This window comes from Nannobrachium achirus (genome assembly GCF_963921795.1).
Source record: "Nannobrachium achirus genome assembly, chromosome: 23".
Taxonomy (NCBI): domain Eukaryota; kingdom Metazoa; phylum Chordata; class Actinopteri; order Myctophiformes; family Myctophidae; genus Nannobrachium; species Nannobrachium achirus.
The window spans coordinates 24,915,736-24,936,785 of record NC_137830.1 but is presented as its reverse complement, the minus strand read 5'-3'; the positions used below and the strand labels follow the sequence as shown (position 1 = coordinate 24,936,785).

Sequence of the window (21,050 nt, the reverse complement as noted above, 5' to 3'; positions counted from 1 at the left end):
CATACAAACGTGTGTGTGTGTGTGTGTGTAAACCATCAACCTGGTGTGTATCCCCATGGCTCATAGTAGGAGGGGAACACTCCCAGATGGCAGCCGCGGACAAAGTCGTCGTAGTCCATGGGCAGCAGGGGACTGGTGGAGGATAGGAACTCAGGGTGGAAGATGATCTACAAGAGGAGGGGGCACACAGGGGGCCCAAGGTGGAGGGGCCTTCATTATTTTATACTTTAGCTATTGAAAAATAGCAGATATACAAGTTTGCTTCTGGGAGGTCCCTGGAACTAAATATTTTGAGAAGATGGTCCGTGGTAGCCTGACACTCAGCCTGAATTGACATTTCGTTTCACTCCATTATTCAGTCTGAGGTCGCTCCCGCCCAGGGCGATTGCTGGGATGGGCGTTGCCAAAAAGAGGCAGTCTTGTGTGATTGGTTCACCATCTGACCAACACATGACGTAGTGTTGTTATGTGTGGCTGGCTAGTGGCTAGCCTGTTGCTTGCTAGTGCTACTTGCTAACCAAAGAAACAGGCAGAATAGGAGCACTACGAACTAGTAATCAAACACAACATAACATGCCTGCAACTGGTGCTTCATAGCGAGATCGATACGATCGCATTTTATCGCCTTTTACCGCGACGCGATGCGCGGTACGGTTTACTTGGAAACGCACATGAGTTCTGGGAAACCAACACCCACGCTGATCACAAGACGCTGATTCACAACGCTGATTCGCCGTACGGATTTTCGAACGAGGCAGGCCTCTTTAAAGGGCCTACACCATGCTTTTAAAACTATATTTTTTGTATAAATATATGCTCAAAATTGAGTCTTAGACAGGTTTTAACCCTCAAAAAACTACTATATCTAGTAGTATCTATCTACTATAATGAGGCTCTCCAGCTGCAATACCAAAACGGCCTCTGTTTGCTCAGGGGCGCATCTAGTGGGGTTTTTCCAGAAAAAAAAGAAGTTTTTTGAAAAAGAAATTTTTTTTTGAAAAAAAAAGTTTTTGAAAAAAAAAGTTTTTTTGAAAAAAAAGTTTTTGAAAAAAAAAAAAGTTTTTTGAAAAAAGTTTTTGAAAAAAAAAAGTTTTTTGAAAAAACATTTTTTTTTTAAGTTTTGAAAAAAAACATTTTTGAAAAAAAAAAATTGAAAAAAAAGTTTTTGAAAAAAAAAAGTTTTTTGAAAAAAATTTTTTTTTTTGATGTTTTGGAAAAAAAAAAGTTTTGAAAAAAAAAAAATTTTTTTGACTCTGAAAAAAAAAACGGGAATCCGTGTGACGTCACACGGATCAACTCTCAGAACAGCACTGTTCTGAGAACCTGTGGAAAGCTATTCATCTCTGTCTTCCCAAAACCAGAGAAAGACACAATGTACAGAAATAGGACTTTGTGAGGATAGAAGGTGCCAGTGGGACCCCAAAAAAAGGTTTTAAAATAGAAAAAGTGAAAATTCATGGTGTAGGTCCTTTAATGAGAGGAATTCTAGACCCCTGTAACATCAAGGGGTGTGGCTAGCGATTCAGGGTCTGGAACTAGGCTAGGTCCGTGGCCAAATACATATCATTTTGGGGATCCTTGACATGAAAAGATTTGAGCACCACTGACATAGAAACATAGGTTTTTTTTAAACTTTAGAAGGATTTGAAATATTCAAAGACTTGCACATATTTTCAAGATTTTTCCAAAATAGCAGATCTACAACTCGCAGCACGGCACTCAGTGCCGCGCAGTGAGCTTGTACATCTGCTATTTTTCAATAGTTAAAGTACCCAGGGCCCAGAATTTGGTGAGACACCCCTGCACAGGGCTGTCACCATCAGTGGTAGAAAAAGTACTCAAATGTTTTAGTAAAAGTATTGATACTGCAATGCAGAAATACTCTTGTTAGGCTGCACCCACACCAAAGTACCAATGAGGGTGGATTCCCCATTCCGCCAATGCATTTCAATGAGAATGGAGCGGTTTCATGCCAGTAGAGGATTTCTGCAAAAAAAAAAAAACGCTCCATTGCTATTTTCAGCACGCAACCAGGCATTATGACACCAACAAGGCCCGGCAAAATGAAATTGTCTACAAAATCAACTGTAGATTTAGTCGGCTAAAATCTTATGATATTTAGTCGACTAAAACTAGATCAAAACTAAACAATCAGATGAACCTTAACACGGTTCGTCTTGGCGTTGAAGAGGCCAACGTACCTTAACCCGGTCCACCTTGGCATTGAAGAGGCCGATGCGTCGCACATTGGCCAGGATGGGGTCGGTCGAGTCCTCCAACATGTTATGAGTGGTCACTGGAGGAAGACTGTGTCTCTGTGTGTGCGTGCGAGCGTGCGTGAGAGAGACACAGAGAATTGGAGAAGTGGTAAAGAGAAAGAGAGACAAGTCAGTTTAAAAGTGGTCCCTGGGCCCATGCACAATACATACAATTAGCCTAGTAAACCATACTCCTCCTGCCTTCTGATTCGAATTCTGGTTTACAAGGCTAAAATACGATCCTGAGTGTTAATTTAAATATTTAAAAAAGATGGAGTAGGACACAACGTAGAGTTTCAAACATACAACCTTGCCAATTCTACGACAGCCTTTCCACTAAGCCATGGCCAGATCACCACTGCATTTACCTAAAGCTCAAACCAAACAATGTAATGAATCCTTCAGCCACTGATCCATGACTAACAACCTTTCATCTGTGATGTAACCTACAACCAATGATCTAATGATATCTGATTGGTTTCTCACCCTTCCAATCCCTCTTCTGCTGTAATGGAGTTCTCGAGTATTAAATCTCATGCAATTTTGTCAAAATATATGTTAGTGTCAGACGTGAACTTCAGCCTCACTCGATTCACCGTGGCAGACATTTGGCCGCCCCTAAGCAGACCCAGTACTCACAAGTCAAGCCAACAAACACTGCTTTTGTTTTTTCAAATGCGTGTATGGAATCGCTATCACCACAAAGCCTGTTTCCACTGTACTGTTACAGTCTCTAACCACTTAAGCCCTATTTTATACTTTGCTGTATGACAATGTTGCGCGAAAATAACCGCTCTACAAGCTCACAACCTGTCATGAGTTTTAAGAGTCGATATTTGCCACTATTTTAGGAACATTTAAAAAAAGAAGTGACTCCTACAATGCCCAGAATAGGGACGCCAGGGTGAAAGTAGCTGAAAGTTTTTCATACGATGCGTCCTCTGACAGTAGACAAGCCATTTGTCACTGCAGTTGTAATGTGAGGAAGAACTTTGCGGGGTGAGTGCAATTTCCTATTGGTCATTAAACGGCGTGTGAAATAAACAAGGCTTTTCAGCGGGAGACACTAATGGAAATAGAAATAAGGGGGGGGGGGGGTAAAAGACAAAGAGGGGGATAAAAATAGCTTTGAGCTTTTCCCCACCAATCACCAATCAGACCGTGGAACCCTGCCCACCATTTTCTCTCTCCCCTACACGCTTGTTGGCAGGGACGTGCAGAGAATGTTAGAGAGGCAGGGGCTGAAATTTCTAAAACGGCCTTTGGTGGAAATATCGAAAATAGCAGACCTCCGCTGCGACGCGTTGTGGGCTTGGAGGTTGGCTATTTCCGGTGCGTTATACCACTCTGAACTAACCATAATCAATTCAACACAAGAGATGAGGTAACGGCTTGGATTTCTACACAGAAAGGGCAATTCTTTCAACATAAGATGCTGCGTTCAAGTTCAGGAGAGTTTGGACAAGGCATTTCTCTTGAATGCTGCCTTCAGGTATGGCATGGCATTAGCATTTCTTTCACCATAGTAAAAACTGCATTCATGGTCTGGAGAGGGCACTTTTTACAGACGGATAAAAGGGCAGGGGCTCAAGCCCCCTTTGATGTCTATGTGTGCACGTGCCTGCTCCTTGGTCAATATCACTCAGCCTTCCATTTCCGACCTCTGAAATATTGGCGTCTGCATAAATTCATTTAACTGAGAGCGGCCGTTTCGTCTCGTGAAGCTGCTATTAAACACAAGAGTGCATACATCACTCCCAACAACTTCTCCCAATCTATTGACCCGCGGTCTGGTGCTGAAGACGTTAAATAACTCACCCTGAGCCCGGTCACATCTCTGACGTCCATTCAAGGGGGAAACCCCCCATCGTCCCATTCACAATTTATCACCACTGAAGAGCCACATTGATCCTACAGTGCATTGATTCTCGGTCGCTCTCCATTCACAAAAATAGGACCTGATTATGTGTGAGTATGTGCCAGAGGCCTCTTCTCGATTTGGGATATTGTTTTCCTCGTTCCATTTCATTGACCATTAATCTACAACTGCAGATCGGTTATCCTCAATCTACACAATCGATAAATGCAGCACGTTAATGTGATTTGTTTCTTTTTAGCATGTAATGAAGTTGATGTATTCTGCAGTTCTCTCACACATGTAGTAAGTAGCTATCCCAAAACTTCCTGTGATTAGAATGTTTTTTAATGCAAAACTGTCTGAAGGGGGCTGTCATCATCAGAACTTCCAACACCGAGCCAACAATGTGAATCAATGTGCATTATAAGTTCTAACCAAACAAAGGCCACAAGAGTAACACCTACAGTATTGTTTTTTTTTTATGTGAATTGTCCCCAAAATAAGTTAACTATTAAAATACATTATATTTACTTTGAAAATGTAGCCTACTACATAGCCTACTATTATCAGTGTATCACTGTGATAATAGTACGTACTGTATACTGTAGCTCATTTCTAAGACTACTGAATTTATTGTCATGTTGAGCATCAAAGTATTAGAGGAGTAGTGAAAAACTCAACAGATAGGCCTACTGTAAATACAGTAGACCTAAAGGCAAAATAATAACTATTGTGACTAATTGATACCAGCCTTATCTCATTCCCATTTTTAAGGAGGACACAGCTACATATTCCCTAATTTCCCAGTCATTTTTGACCTTTGCAGCCCAGTTCATTCTTGTCTGTTTTCTGTGGTTCATAGTAGTAGTGTTGTCCAGTACCTGAGTGGCATAGATGGCTCTTTTCATAATGGTGAAATCATCTCGGTCCAGAATGGTGTTCATATCAGGGATTTCTCCTCTGAAGACATGCAGGACAAATAATGCATACAGTAATACAGTAGAGACCACACCTATATTTATGCTATTACAGTATTTGTCAAAGTTGGATGTGGACTACTTTTCCTTTGTGTATTTACAGCAGGGTTTCTCAAAGTGGGTGCCGTGACGCAAGTCCAGATGGGATACTTTGATAATATTTAGAATTCATCAATACCACTTCAGTTTAATCACTTAGAGTCGAAGTGATTAAACTGAAGTGATATGGACCCTATATACGTATTACTTGCACTGTACTTGGCGTGTTCTTTTTCAATCTACACTAAATATCTTCGCCAAAAATAGCAGATCTACAGGCTCACAACGTGAGCTTGCAGAATATAGGAGTACTGGGGTTCAAGTGGTTAAACATATACATTATTTTCAATCTGTCATAATGGAAACAGATATTCTCCCAAGTTTTCTTGGTTTTCTTGGTTTTCTTTTCTTTTACATATTTATTTTTCTTTTCTTTTTTCTCCTTCTGATTCTGATGCGTGTTGCTTGCTATTGGATTACACGTTGGAGGCTTTAATAGATTTCTAGTTTGGTTACTGAGGTCTATTTGGAATAGGAATATTTGTCATGTTGACACTTTATTGTTGCTCTACCTAGCTGCAGACGCTAGGGGGCTCTACTAAGCACCAGGGATCAGACAGTGAATTTGATTACAATGATACTGTATATATTTATATACTTACTTTAACAATGCATCATACAGCCTTTTCCCAAACTTATCCTTCACAGTGTGAGCCGTATCACTGTGGGTGACAGAAAGAGAATTTACTTCATATAAGATGAATACCATACTATAAGATACAGTATGAGCTTTACTAGTGCTTAAAAACGTGTCTATTTCAAGTCTGTCTAGCTCTGCCTAAAACATACAACAGAACCCTCGCTAAAAAACCCAGGACAAAAATCCACTCGTCCTAGACAATTTGCCCTCCTGGCCCCCAAACTGTGGAATAAACTCCCTGTCGCACTTAGAAGACAGATGCACTACAGACTCACTCCCTAACTTCCGCCGTGGACTGAAGACTTACCTCTTCAGACTCCACCTAAACCCATAGCACTACTGTAACACTCCCCTTCCCTCGATGACCACACATGAAGCTAGATAGCATTTTTAGGTTTTAGAAAAGTTTTTTACTGATTAGGTGCGTGGTCTACCTACTGTATGTTATTATTTTATTATTTTCTAGATTGATATTCCTATGCATTTGTTGTATTGTTGTTGATGTACTGACATATTATCTTGCTTATTATATTGATGTATTACCTGCTTATTGTAAGTCGCTTTGCCTAAACTGTAAACTGTAAACATGTTACAGTTCATCTAAAAGTGTTTCTATCAGAAGACTTTCAAAGTTATGGGGGTCCTTGAAATAAAGCATTTGAGAACAACTAGTACTAGTGGACTAATGTGTCATATATATCAGTGTCATACATATTTCTGAGAAAGCCTGGACACTTGACATTCAGTAATTGGGTATTATGATCAAAATAAGAATATTATAATGGAGTGTAAAACTGAAAATCTAACATTTGCCACAGACAAGACCAAGCCTTTGCTTGCACGGACATAATTTGATCGAAATCTGATACCAAGCAGTCCCGTGGCTTTGTGGCTTTAACAGTTAGCATACCACAGTTGTTTGCGTACAGCCTGTCCCTTCAGCGTCTCCACATTGAAGTTGTTGGTTTTTGCAGGCATGATGAAGAATACTACGACCGTCACATCATTCCTATGCACCTGAAAGAGAGAGAGGCAGACAGAGAAACGAGTGCAGATGTGATATAGGCTTACAGTGCAAACTGAAATTCTTATACTGTATACAGTAGGCCATCTGTCCTACATTTTTATAGATTTAATAGATGCCTTCCAGATATAAAAAAAATAACACCAGAAATTGTTTTAGAAGCCATTCTTTTGTAAACCAAAAATTTGTAGACATTCTTAAAATTCACATTAGCACTAGTCCATAATGTAGCCCGCATACAAAATGAGTGGACAATAACATTAATAGAAACACATAAAGAGATTGCCCTGAATGACCAAAACAGGTCTGTAACTAACTATGGCAGTGTACAAATGGGGTCCAGTTGGTTCCATTTGTACACTCTCAGAGTTATGGGGGTCCTTGCAAATAAAACGTTTGAGAACCACTAGTGGACTCATAGTATAGACTCATAGAAAACCTGGAGACTTTGACATTCAGTAATTGGGGATTATAATCTAATAAGATCATTATAATTGTGTGTAAAACAGAAAATCTAAAATTTGTCGCGGACGAGGACAAGTCTTTGCCACCGACACATTTGTCCATGTACGGATATGTTGATGACCCCTAAAGCCAGGGTTCTTCTTACCCTCAGCAGGTAGTCCAGTCTGGACAATGACTCTAGGAATAGATCAGCTCCCTTGTTGGAGAACTCATAACGTCCAGCGATGAAGAAGTAGAGGGTTTTCTCCAGGTCAAAGTCCAGGTGGCTACAGGACAGTCATCAGTCACCAGTGAGAGATTAAAAAGAGAATAAGGACTCTCCGCCAGACAAAGGTAATAGAAGTCAATCTTGGCCAATCAGGATGAAATATAAGAAAGAATAATTGGATATGTCCGTCTTGATGACATGACTATAGAGCTAATGTATGTGATGTTTGGACAAAATCTGTAGGAGTAATGTAAAAAAGATTTGAGACAGATAAGCTCACTTAATGTATCAATAGTTAGATCAACAATTCCCAATTGCCGTTAGGATATTACAAGTGGGCCCCCAAATTATTGGCAAGTAAAAGTACTCATTATACAGAATGTCCCATATCACGTTTTTTCAAAGCTTTTCAAAATATGTCAAAATCTTTGGAAAATAGCTGTTCTATTTCCGAATAGCAAAAGTGTAAGATAGGGCTTAATTGGTTAATGTACAACTGTATACTGTATACAGCATAAGCCCCACTGACCCGTAGAAGTGGCCTCTGATAAACTCCTGGATGTGGGACTTGTTGGTGCAGTGGAGGTTCTGGAACTCATGCACAGCGGAGAACTTCTTCACGTTCAGCCCGTTGGGGGTGACTACATCTGGAGCATTAACACAGCCAGGGAACATACTTAATGACAGTGTAGTGGAATGGTTACAATGTCACATTGTGTACTCTATATCAGTGGTTCTCAACCTGTGGGGGGGTCCCCAAATTATTTTTGGGGGGTCCACTCAATAGTAAACAAACCAACATAAAGATTAAGTGTATAGAGGGTATATGCACATTCCTAAAGTGACAATTTAAGGATTTTTTAATACCTCTAAAATGACAAATTAAACATTTTCAAATATTAGAGGCAGAAATTGTGAAAATAGCCGATCTACATGCTGTGAGCATGTAGATCTGCTATGTTCACAATAGAACCGTGTTATACAAAATGTAATGCCTCAACTCTTAGTGCTCGTCAGGGTGGGGGGGGTCCCCAGTTCAAATGTGAATATTTTGGGGGTCGCGGCCTGAAAAGGTTGAGAACCACTGCTCTATATCAGTGGTTCTCCCCCCGTTCAAATTTGATTATTTTGGGGGAGTAGCGGTCTAAAAAGGTTGAGAAACACTGGTTTTAATTGTGTCCTGTCCTGTCTCAGATGGTTCCCCACCTCACCTGCCTTCCTGTGCAGCATGTGTGTGGCCTCCACGGCAGTGATCTGGGACACGGTGGTGAAGACGTGTGCACAGTGGACCGCTGCTCGCTCCAGACAGTAGCGATGGTAGATCTGCCTCTCCCCTGCTTCCTTGTCAACGTTGAACTGCGACACACACAACGTCAGCCATCAAATCAAAGCGCTTTAAGGAGGTGGCGCTGTAGTTGTGTACCTTTTCTGTTTTGTATGTGTCTATGGAGTTAACATTACTCTAATGGTTATAATATGCAAATATGTCTTCCCTGAGTATTTTTGGTTTCTTCCTGAAAGCCGAAAGCCTCCGAGTCAAAAGGCCCAATTGAAATACACCAATATAATGTCATCATAATACCAGTAAGACTCCCTAATCGGGAGATAAGCGACCGTCAGGGCGCAGCGTGATTTGAGAGCAAAATGTATAGGAGCAGTGTTCAAAAAGGTGTTTGAAAAAAATCGGTCTGATGGTGGCGCTATATGGGAGAGATCCATGTTGATGACATGAGTGTAGACATATTGTGTACCGATTTGCAATTGTGCCCTTCCCTTTTTACCATTCAGCAACAGCTGTGGGTGTGGCTAACCTCAGCTGGGTCACCACCCCCTGAAAACCAGGCATACTTAATGAACAGGTGGGTGTGGCCACATAAAAACATAATTTTAACACTTTCTGTACACTTTTTTGAAATAAATCTTCTCCTGGTATAATCATAATACCTGATGATCATGTTTTTTTTTGGGGGGGGGGGGGGAATCCCGGCACCCCATCTTTAACCCATTAAAACCAGGAAAGCATCTGTGTCACTTCAACCACTACAACCATTATTTTATAATTTGGCTATTTAAAAATCGTGAACATTTGTGCAAATCTTTCAGTGTGTGTGTGTGTGTATATATATATATATATATATATATATATATATATATATATATATATATATATATTTTTTTTTTTATTAAATCTTTACTTCTGGGGTATACAGTAGCGTAACAAATCAAAACCGGGCCGGTAGGCAAGCCGCAATAATTGACGATTTTACCCAAAATACATTTGGAGATAAGGTAAAGCAGTGTTTCTCAGACTTTCACATTTCAAGGTCTCCCCTTAACTCTGACAGTATACAAATAGAACCAAATTAACCCGTTAGGGTCCATTTGGTTCCATTTGTACGTCTAATGTACGAATAATGCGTCTAAATCCTAATAAAATAAAGGTCAATGTGATCTGATGGCCGGGCACCATGGAGTCCCGGGCCCGTAAGCGGCCTCCTACCCAGCCTACCCTGACGCTCCACGCCTGAGAGTCTATATGCAATCAACAGCTATCATGTTAAATCCAGAAATCCATACTGGCATGTAGTAATTGATGTAATGCTCTTTGACACCATTGATCCTTTTGAGTGACTAAAGCTGTGTAGTTCTAGCTGACCTGAAACAATTTGCTGCTGTTTAACATACCGTATACTGTAAGTCATACAAATACATAATAATAATAAAACTAACAAACTAATAATCAGTAATTAGATAGGCATGTGGCCAAAGTTTGGGGGGTCCCTGGTACAACATATTTTCAGATGGGGATCTGCGGCCAAATAGACATGTTAATTTTGCGGATCGTTAATGTGAAAATGTTTGAGAAACACTGGTGTTGTACACCCTTCCACATGAACAACATGGTAGGGGTTAGGAGTGACAGGAACTACACGTTTGGGGAAAATTGGGAATTAGCATAACGCCTAATTACGATAAAAAGGGGGGAAAAAAAAATCAGAAACTAGAATAATACACTAAGTGAGATGCTAAACCCGTGCCACATGCATGCTATTATGTATAAGCATACAGCTAAACTTTGACCTATTTAGCCAATGAAAGGTATTAACAGGAGTTTGAGACCAAATAATAACTACAGTGGATCCATTGGAATAGAGGTAATTTTTTCCCCATTTCAATTTTCAAGTTACCGCTTTGGACATACAAGGTTTCTGCCCGACAATGACGAAATTGAACTCGAATTGCAATGACACACCAGTGTGAATAAATAAAACAAGATGGAATCGATTAACCTGGACTCGCGGGTGCTTGTTACACACCTACGTCCAGCATCACGCAGCAAGGCGGCTGCCAATCATTCATCCAGTCAGTGTGTAACCTTTAGATGCAACCTTTAGGCTATGAACGGATGAGGTCCAATTACAAACTGAAAATATGGAAAAGACTGACCGACAGGGTCGTGCTGGCCATTGGGAAAAGCGGGACAACTCCCGAACGGCCGGTTCATTCCCGGCCGGTCCAGGCCGGCCATTAGGAAAAAATAAAAAATAAAATGACTGCCTTCGTTCCATTTTGGGGGCTGGGCGGCCAACAAAGTAAATCGTCACTGTCGGGCAGAAACCTCATATCTCCAAGTTTCAAATATGTAGATTTTATCGCAAAGCAAAGCCCTGCTTCATCATACAAGGTCGTTGCACAAAAGTAGTGAAAACAGCAGATCTACAAGCACACAACACCTCACGGTGCGAGGCGTTGTGTGCTTGTAGATCGGCTGTTTTCACTAGTTTAAATCATTTTTAAAATGATAAATACAAAACAAACGGTTTTAGACATACAAGGTTTCCACCCGACAACGACTAAATGTAATTGGCCCACTGGCTTGTCACTTTGCCACAAATCTTTGAGTAGCAGCAGCGCTATAGAGAGAGATCTCTCTCTATAGCGCGCAATGAGGGCCTCTCCAACTCTTTTTCCCGGGCTGAATCAGGGGCCCAGCACGTCCCTGCTGACCGAACCTTCCTAATGCAACACTTTACTGTTAATGAGGTTTTGACCACGCTCTATTCTTGGTGAAAAGGACCTGTGTAAGGTTGCACCAGATGAACCGAAGTTCAGTCCCAAGTTACAGCATTAAGTCCATACAAGATGCTTAGCAACTACTAGTTGGCTTGTAACCAGTGAGTTATTCAATTCTGTTGTACCTATTCATGGCTTAACTTAGCTATCTACAGTACGCCCACGGTGGATTTGTTGATCGGTCTTTCTTCAAGCAGATCTATCTCGTAAATGTCAACATTATCAAAATGTAGCCTACAGCCAGGTGTAATATAGCGTTATCGCGCAAAGTGCGTTAGCAAGGATGCAGTCTGTGTGTGTGTGTGTGTGTGTGTGTGTGTGTGTGTGTGTGTGTGTGTGTGTGTGTGTGTGTGTGTGTGTGTGTGTGTGTGTGTGTGCATAATTTGGGTAAATGTACTAGTAAGGGCGAGGTGGGCGAGGTCGCGCCAATTCTTGGCCATCTGGCCAGTGATATATATCGTATATATATTACCCATATGGAGACCCCTGCATGATAGTCAACAATGTTATGTCAAAACATGCCAATATATGGGCATTACCAAATATGGGCATTCCCAGATATGTCCTTAATATTGATGACATTGGGACAGGGATCTCCATATATGGGCATAAAACGTATGTTAATTAGTAAAGCCAAGCAGGGCCTTAGCGAGTTATGGCCTGGGTTTGATGCCTGGGGATCGCCATATATGGGCATAAGGGGGTACTCTAACAGGGCATCATCTGGGAATGCCCATACTGTATATGGACATTTTATTTATTTTATCCTTTATTAATATATATCCATATACATATATGGACTTAATATTAACGTTTTCAGGGAAGGTAGGGTGTAAATCAGAGTAAGCAGGCTCTTGGGCCAGTTAGGGCCTGGGATTGATGACATCAGAAATCTCCATATATGGGCATAAAAGGGTTTTGTTTCTGGGAATGCCCATATATGGACTTTAGGGTGAGGTCGCATGTCGCCCTGAGGCGTCTTACTAGTAGTATAGGAACCAAATAGACCCTTATGGGTCTGTATTTGGTTCCATTTGTACACTCTGAGTTAACTTAACATTGATTTTACTATATAAATTGAGGTCCCAGAGATAGAAATGCCATTAAATGGGGGTCCGTAGCCTAATGCATGTCAAACTGGGGGTCCCTGAAAATCACTGCTAGAGCTGTAAAATCTCTTATGAGGGTCCCTGGCATATCTTTTCAAATGAGGGTCCACGGGCTAATAGTGTCAATTTAGGGGTCCTTGACACAAAAAGGTTTGAGAACCACTGTCCTATAAAGCAACCCAATTCACCCTTTGTCAAGTCCCGCCCATTGTCCTGCCCCTCTCCACACCCATTGGTTGCTGTGTCTTGGTGGGACATTCAGTGGGACATTCCATCCACTGCCATGTTAATTCAGTTGCTTCATATTGTTATTCTGTGGGCTCAATTCTAATTTCAAACTTTGTTTCAGTCAATTGGAGCTGCTCAGTGGCAGCATAGTGAATCAGCATGTTTTTAAATGTTTTTATTTCTCCAAAAATTATGTTTTAGCTAATTCAACATAAAAAAGGCGGAACCAGGGCGGGACAAGGCAGATAGAGCCTGCTGGTTGGTCAGTCAGGGACCAACCAGGAGGCTAACAAAGGGTGAATTCCTCACCTTGTCCAGGTTGTTGTAGAAGTCGACGTTCCCGGCACAGAGGTAGCGTCCCAGCAGGGTGGCGTGGGTGGTGAACACCGTGGCGATGGGGATCTTCCGGGACCTGCAGAAAATGAGCCCTGCACCCGCCTGCCACTCGTGGAAGTGACCAATGACGTTGGGACTGTCCCCGAGCTGGTCCGTTAACTGGAACAGATGATAAGACTGATGACATGACCATTACACGCAGTGGTGGGAAATGTACTCATTTGCTTTACTAAAAGTACCAATACAGCAATCTAGAAATACTGCAATGCAGGAATTAAATATGCAAAAGTATTGGTGTCAAAAATATACAGAATTAGAAAGTAGGTTACTCATTATGCAGAATGTCTCATTTCACAAGTTTTCAAATGTATACAAATCTTTTGAAAATAGCAGATCTACAAGCTCACCTAGATTTAAGTGGAAACAAGCTTCGTCTAAATCAGTGTCTCTCAAAGTTGTATATTTTATTCATGTAAGGCTTAATCAGGAGTTTGGCCAGAGATAGGCTAGGCAGTGGACATTGCTCTTGTCTGTACTATCCTTATGTATGTACTGTATGTAATCCTGTTTTCATTCATTTGTTGTTTATGTCAAATGTTTGTATATATGTTTTCATACATGGCTGCTGTGTCAATTTCAAATTTCAGAGTGAACTGAAAATAAAGTACTATATCTGGTGAGGTGACTGCACTCCATTCCGACATGTTGCCATTCCGACAATGACTTCTTATTGTCGGAGTGGCAGCACTTCCATAGAGGTTAGGGTTAGGGTAAGGGTTAGGTATAGGGATGTCTCGGCAATGAATTGAATACAAGGGACCTCAACGGAAATTGCAAGTGTGGTTGCCATGACTATATTGTGCAGCAACTGTCATATGAAGCTCAACCAATACTCAAGCTAGCACCACTCCTCAAATGTTTTTCCTTCAATTTCCAATTGCATCTGGTTTCCATCAATTTCCAATGGCAGCGGAAAAGTTTATCTAGTGAAAATAAAGTTTACCCAGAACTACAGTTTGTTGCCCTACGGGCAACCACACTAACAAGGGACCTCAACGGAAATAAGCCCTGGGCTTTTTTGGGTTATCCTTTTAGCATCCTTTTGTATAAATCTGTACAACTGTACCTTCTTTGCAAGCTGTCAAAGTATTCAATCAATCAGTTATAGGTTATTATAGGTACTAAAAACAGCGGCACTGAAACTGAGAGTGTAGGCTACAAATGGAACCAATGGATTACAGGTCCATTTGGTTCAATTTTTACACTTTCATAGTTATAGACCTGTGAGGGTGGTTCCAAATGGACCCTCCAGGGACGAGGGACCCTCAGGGTTCCTCGTCCCTGGACCCCACTTTGAGAACCACTGGTCTAGAAGATAGCAGAGCAGACTCTGAATGGAGCAAAACCTTAATTATAATTTTTGGTTAACACCTTGTTTAACCAACTAATCTTATCTTATATGGGGGTCCCTGGCATATCTTTTCAGCTGTTGGTCCGTGGACTAATAAGTGTCAATGTGGGGGTCCTTGACATGAAAAAGGTTTGAGAACCACTGATGAAAGGCACTATGAAGGCAGTATAGAGCCTGAAATAACGAACAGATTACCTCTTTGAAGAACCAAGCCACCAGGGAACCCAGAATGAGTGAGTCGCTGGCCTCTCGGTCGTGGACAGGCAGTCCGATGCCACACGTGTCCCACAGGTCCCCTTTCCAGCGGTCCAGGTTCCAGGCTGCTGAGCCAATATCAAACAGAATCACATAGGGACTGCCTTCAATCAGCCAGCGGCCACAATGGACCTGCAACACAAAGAAAAACCTTTCAGTAGACTCTTTACTACTGTTATACTCTTTACTACTGTTATCCATTCGACAGGACTATTGTCTTTTTTACTTGCTTCTGTTAAATGTCCAAAACATGCGGTTCAGTAATTCAGTTATGGAAAACTTTTGACAAAATCTCTCAATGGTTCGTGGCTGCCATCTTGTGGCTAAATTGAGCTTCGTGCTATCTGTTGGCTGGCGTTCTACAGTATGATACTAATTAATATAAGGCTCTGTTTTCCATTTAGTGCAGCAGAGCCTGTCCAATAATATGAGCCAACATGCACAATACTAGCACCCGGACTCTGACCAGAATGGAACACACAACCTTAATTAGTATATCATAGGTAACACCTGAAGACAGAGCCAGCATAGAGCCTATTGTCAATATAGGTTTATAGTACATCCCCGCCATCTAGTGGATATCACTGACTGTTGCACAAACAGACCTGTAATCTCTGAAGATTTTTACATTTGTTTATTTTTTTTGACAAGCATTCATTGTATGTGTCAACACAATATTCTTACAATGCCTCATAGATCCCCATTATCACAATTTACATTTTACTTATGTATTATTATTATTATTACACAACCCCTCGCGCTGCGAGGCGTTTTGAGCTTGTAGATTGGCTATTTTCGGCAAAGAGCTTTGGTGTAGAGGGAAAAAAGAGCAGACTAAGTACAGAGTGAAAGGTGAAGTTTAAGTATTGACGGTTCAAGTGGTTAAATATCTGAAAAAAAAAACAAATTGACCTCATTCCAAAATACACTGAGGATTGTGCAGTCAAAAGATGAAACTATATGGAATCTATGAAGATGTTGTGGGGGTCCCTGCTTCATCTCTCTCTCAACTAAGGGGTCCTTGGCCTGAAAACTTTGAAGACCCCTGGCCTAGAGGGAATCCACCCTTAGACGATTAAACTTTTGGGCTCTCTGCTACACATGCACACATACAGTACAATACCTGGCATCCGTTGTTGATGAGGGCGTCCATGGCCTTTCTGATGGCAGGGTTGGGGGGCTCACAGCCCTCCACCTGGGTCTGGAAGTTGTGCTCAAAGTACGGCCCCATCATGTAGAAGTTCTCCCCCCATTCATCCACTGTTATCTTGGCCTTGGTCTGTATCACCGTGTAGATTCCCCCAACTGAAACACACCAGTGGTGGAAATAGTACTCACATATTTGACTCAAGTAAAAGTATCAATACTGCACTATATACACTTCGTTACATGTAAAAGTCCGGAATTCAAAATGTACTTCAGTAAAATATGAAAGTGTTGGCACCAAAATGTACTTAAAGTACCAAAAGTAAAAGTACTAAATGTTTGAAAATAGCAGATCTGTATTGATCGGCTATTTTCAAATAGCCTAGGTATAAAATAGGGCTAAAGTGTTAATGTATGTTTTGTGATATTGTAATGTATATCTTCAAAGTAACTAGTAACTCAAGTGTTCATATCACAGAATAATAATAATAATAAATCCCCTGTGTTCATTATGGGTCCATTTGGTTCCATTTGCACACTCTCTGGGTCCGTTTGGTTCCTAACTGTCAATCATTTAGCTGGGGGGCCCCTGGATAAATTAATGCTGAGTACTGCAACTCTTTTTATTCCAATATCCCAGTACTGTCGTTTGTATAGTATAGCCTATGTGTACATATTTGTGTATTCATTTATATCCATTCCTTGTTTAGGAGGCATGCAGTACTTTGCTACTACATTTTGTGTAGTTTGTGATACTCTTTCGTATACAAACACAGACACGTGTTTAGACTGTATAGTGATGTTGTAACTGTAGCCAAAACACGTGGAAAGCATTCTAACAATTCTCATATTTGGCCAAAGGAAGACAAATATTTGAGGATGATCACAGTCACAAAAACGTACTGTATGTGACATCTAAACTGCATCAGAGTGGCACTGACGTAGTTGTAATAGTTGAAGCCAAGAGCAAACAACCAGAGAAACAGATAAGCTCTGGGCCTGTACACAACCAGTGACGACATAGAACAATCATAGTGTCCGTTTTATCAATGTGTGCACACTACAGAGTCAAGAGAACCTGTTTTCTATGTGTGCAAATGGAATGCTAGAACATTAGATGGAAGAAGGGGATATTGAAAAGACTTTTCTGTTGGTCCACGCTGTGCATGTAAATACATTCTGAAGATGTACAAGGTCCACATAATTGGATTCCAGTACCAAACTTCAACCAAACTGGCCTCTTTCTGATGGGCTGCAATTTGTTCACCTTGCAAGCATGTACAGTATATAATACGAATATGATTATTATTATTGTAATTATTGATAAAGCATGCCACTTATTAGTATATGAATAAGTAGATATGACTAATACTATCCAGGTCCAGTAGGCCTACTTATCTTTAGCTTAATATTTAACTCTTCAGATGGCACCATATACCTTGCATTTCAATATTTACTCATTTAGGGGCAAAGACTCACAGCATTGCACAAAAACAATGTGTGTCAACCTATAAACCAGCAGTGCTTAAACATCCCTAACTTTCATGTTGCAAAGTCTAACATCAGTGTGCACGGAAACATAGGCTATGCCACTATTATACTACACTACTACACTATATTATACTATAGAATAAACATGCAAGGCCCCGCATGGTCACAAGCCACCAGGTCATGCATTCCGTTGAGAGGTGGCTAACTGTTGCTCTTCATTGCCGTTATGTGTTTGGTTTAAGAACAAATGCAAACCGCTGAGTGAAAAGCCACTGCATGGAAAGCACGTTCACATTTCATAAGCCCCTTGCAAGGAAACCCCCCAAAATGTCATCATTTGGATGTCAACTCTGAGTCTCCTACACCGAAACAAAAAAAAAACAGTAGCCCATGCATCCTGGAATGGTATAGATCAGTGGAGTGTAAGGACCCCCAGTTTGATATGCATTTTGGGCCACAGATTCTCATTTGACTTCCCCAATCTACATTGTAAAATATTCAGCGTTAATTTAACTTTGAGAGTGCATAAATTATGTTTGTGCACTCTCAGACTTACAGACTCTTAAGGGTCTATATATTTGGATCTTGATTGTCAACTATTTGGCTGGGGATCCCCTCAAGGACACCTGGGGGGTCCCTGGACGGAGCCCACTTTGAGAACCACGGGTATAAATAATAAAGGAAAGCTTACCTTTGTTGGTGACCTCCCAGGCCACCTCAAAAAGCAACAGGTCGTCGACAGGCAGCTCGTCCTCCTCCCACTGAGGCAGCACCCCACTCAGTGAGGTCATGGATAAGGAACGGGACAGGGGCATCTTGAGACGTTGGCAGCAGGTCCCAGAGCACAACTCAGATGATCCTATTGTCCAGCAAAAGCTTTTTAAAAAGGGCCCTGGGGCTGTGGTAAAAAAACCTAACAAACAGATGACAGGATTTGGGCGGCTCAGGATTGGTCCTAGGGGGAGGAACACTATAGGAGACAGTGAGGTTTGGGGCTGGTGGGCAGGGGTGTCGCACCAAATTCTGGGCCCCGGGTACAAGGATTCTCTGTGGGGCCCCTGTGCTTTAACTATTGAAAAAGAGCAGATATACAAGCTGCGAACTTGTAGATCTGCTATTTTTGAAAAATCATGAAACTCTTTGAATATTTCAAATCCTTCTAAGGTTTTTTGAAAAATCTATGTTTCGATGTCAGTGGAGCTCAAACCTTTTCATGTGAAGGACCCCCAAAATGATATGTATTTGGCCACGGACCCCCATCTCAAAATATTTAGTTCGAGGGACCCCCCAGAAGCAAAATTTGAGTTACAAATGTTCGCTTAAAAAATACATATATTCAAAGATTTGCACACATTTTCACGACTTTTCAAAAATAGCAGATCTACAAGCTCGCAGCGCGGCACTCGGTGCCGCGCTGTGAGCTTGTATATCTGCTATTTTTCAATAGCAAAGGATATAAAAGAATTAAGGCCCCTCCACCACCTTGGGCCCTAGTAACTCAGTCCCACTTTCCTACCCCTTGTGACGCCCCTGCTGGTGGGGGACGCGACTGGGGATCCACTCCGCCTACTATGTGCCAAAGATGGTGTACGGTAGGAAGGCAGGAGGGGTCGTTCATGCACGCTCTGATGGCACCAGACTGAAGTCCAAAGAGGTCGAGGTGAAAGGGATTTGGGAGAGCCGCTCGTGCTCACGGTTGGGAGAGCACATTGGTAAACGACACTGTGTAGACATATTGCAAAATGCTTGTGACCTTAGGGCCTGTCGGCACAAGGGAAATCATTGACAAAAAAATTATAAACAATTTAGATATAGTCAGTAACCTTATATCTTAATATTTCAAATTTTTATAATTTTTTCATAAATGAATGCCCTAGTCATTACAATAGTATCACACGAAAGTAGCAAAAATAACGGATATACAAGCTCACTACATGTCACGATGCAATGTGAGCTTATAGATCAGATTTAAACATTTTCAGATCAGATTTACTGAAAAGTAAATCTGATCTGATCGGTTTCTGCAAGGTTTCTGCCCTTCAGCAACAATAGTGCTTGTTAGAGGCACTCAGATGTAGATTCCCTTCTGACCAAATCACATTTTATTCCATGTTGGCTTCCTCCTCCCATGACGATATCAAACAACCTTTCTTTGATGATCACGCTCAAATAAAGAAATGCTGCCAGGCGCCCCACAATCTCTATACCTATTGTTAACCACTGTATACTGACCTAAATTGATATTCATTAATAGCTCATTAACAGTTGAGAGGTGAGGGTTGACATTAAATACATAACCAAATAACTCTCTATGTCACTAACAGTTCTCAAACCTTTTCAATTTGAAGAAACTCCAGTTTCATATGCAATACTGTAGGCCACAGACCCTGATTTAATAAACAAAAAACAAACACAAGCAAACAAAAACATTAAAATGAAAAGGCAAAAAGGGGGATTAGAAGTAGGTGGGGGATGTGAGTGAAGAGGTGGGTTTTGAGGGAGCTTTTGAACAGGGCTAGATGAGAGTGGTTTTGATGACTTGGCTTTGTAAAAAAAAAATACGTCTGGTGCATAATGCATATTAAACTGGGGGTCCTTGAAATGAAAAACATTGAGAATCACCAACATACGCTACATCATAAAGATGAAGTTGGATCTTAATTGGAGCATGTTTAGGTTCATTAATGGAAGCTTTTCACAGGAAAAGCAAAGGGAGGATTCCAAGAATGAAGGTGTGTGCAGCATCCATTGTTGTTGAATTTCTTCATTGTTCATCACTTGATCCCATACAGAATTCGATACTCCTGAAAAAAGGAGAAAAAAAATATGAGGAGGAGAGGGCATAAAATCAACATACTTGGCATGGTTATATACAAAAAGACAACATGTTTTGACCAGCAACTGGTCGTCATCAGGGCAAGTATGTGACTGACAAACAAACACAGGTCTATAAATGGATTGCATTACACACTCAGTCCTCCAGGTCTAACTGAGGATATCGAAGTTATGTTTTCTTTAGTTCTTTTTTTTCTTATTTTTTGCAGTTACATAGCCTACTTTATTTTCCTTACTTACCACATTCTCTGTAATTATTTTCTCTTGATATTTTGCTTTATATTTGTATGCATTTTTCTTTCTCTTAATATAGCCTCTTTAAAATGTGTATTGATTGATTGTTCCTGCATTGCTCCTGTGTTATTCTCATGTCCCAATCAGTGTGGTGCAGTTCTGTGTTTGGTACACTGATGGTGCTTCCACACCTCTCACGTGTTCTGATTTATTATTTATGGGCCTGTGTTTGTTTGTCAGTCTCATACTTTCCCTGATGGAAGACCAGTTGCTGGTCGGAACATGTTGGCTTAAACTTTTTGAGTGCTCTGATATCTCCTTTTTTCAAGTTTTGGTTTCCCCTTGATCCTAGAAGTACCAATCTACATTTTTAACTCAGCTTCTCCTCTCTATAGATAGGCT

The 21,050-nt window shown here is 41.0% G+C and overlaps 1 protein-coding gene across 1 annotated transcript in view; it reads right to left on the bottom strand.

The window, feature by feature from the left end:
- The window catches only part of gys2 (glycogen synthase 2), a 32,744-nt gene extending 14,262 nt beyond the window's left edge, over positions 1–18,482 (bottom strand). Inside the window, exons 1-12 of the mRNA XM_080754641.1 lie at positions 18,271–18,482; positions 16,066–16,247; positions 14,883–15,074; positions 13,250–13,435; positions 8,741–8,885; positions 8,059–8,176; positions 7,467–7,587; positions 6,743–6,849; positions 5,795–5,854; positions 4,998–5,076; positions 2,202–2,315; positions 41–167 (exon numbers count right to left, since the gene is read on the bottom strand). Of these exons, the coding sequence (XP_080610767.1) occupies positions 41–167; positions 2,202–2,315; positions 4,998–5,076; positions 5,795–5,854; positions 6,743–6,849; positions 7,467–7,587; positions 8,059–8,176; positions 8,741–8,885; positions 13,250–13,435; positions 14,883–15,074; positions 16,066–16,247; positions 18,271–18,394 (1,555 nt within the window). The 5' untranslated portion in view covers positions 18,395–18,482. The remainder of the gene's footprint in view (positions 1–40; positions 168–2,201; positions 2,316–4,997; positions 5,077–5,794; positions 5,855–6,742; positions 6,850–7,466; positions 7,588–8,058; positions 8,177–8,740; positions 8,886–13,249; positions 13,436–14,882; positions 15,075–16,065; positions 16,248–18,270) is intronic.
- Between the last annotated feature and the right edge of the window lie 2,568 nt (positions 18,483–21,050).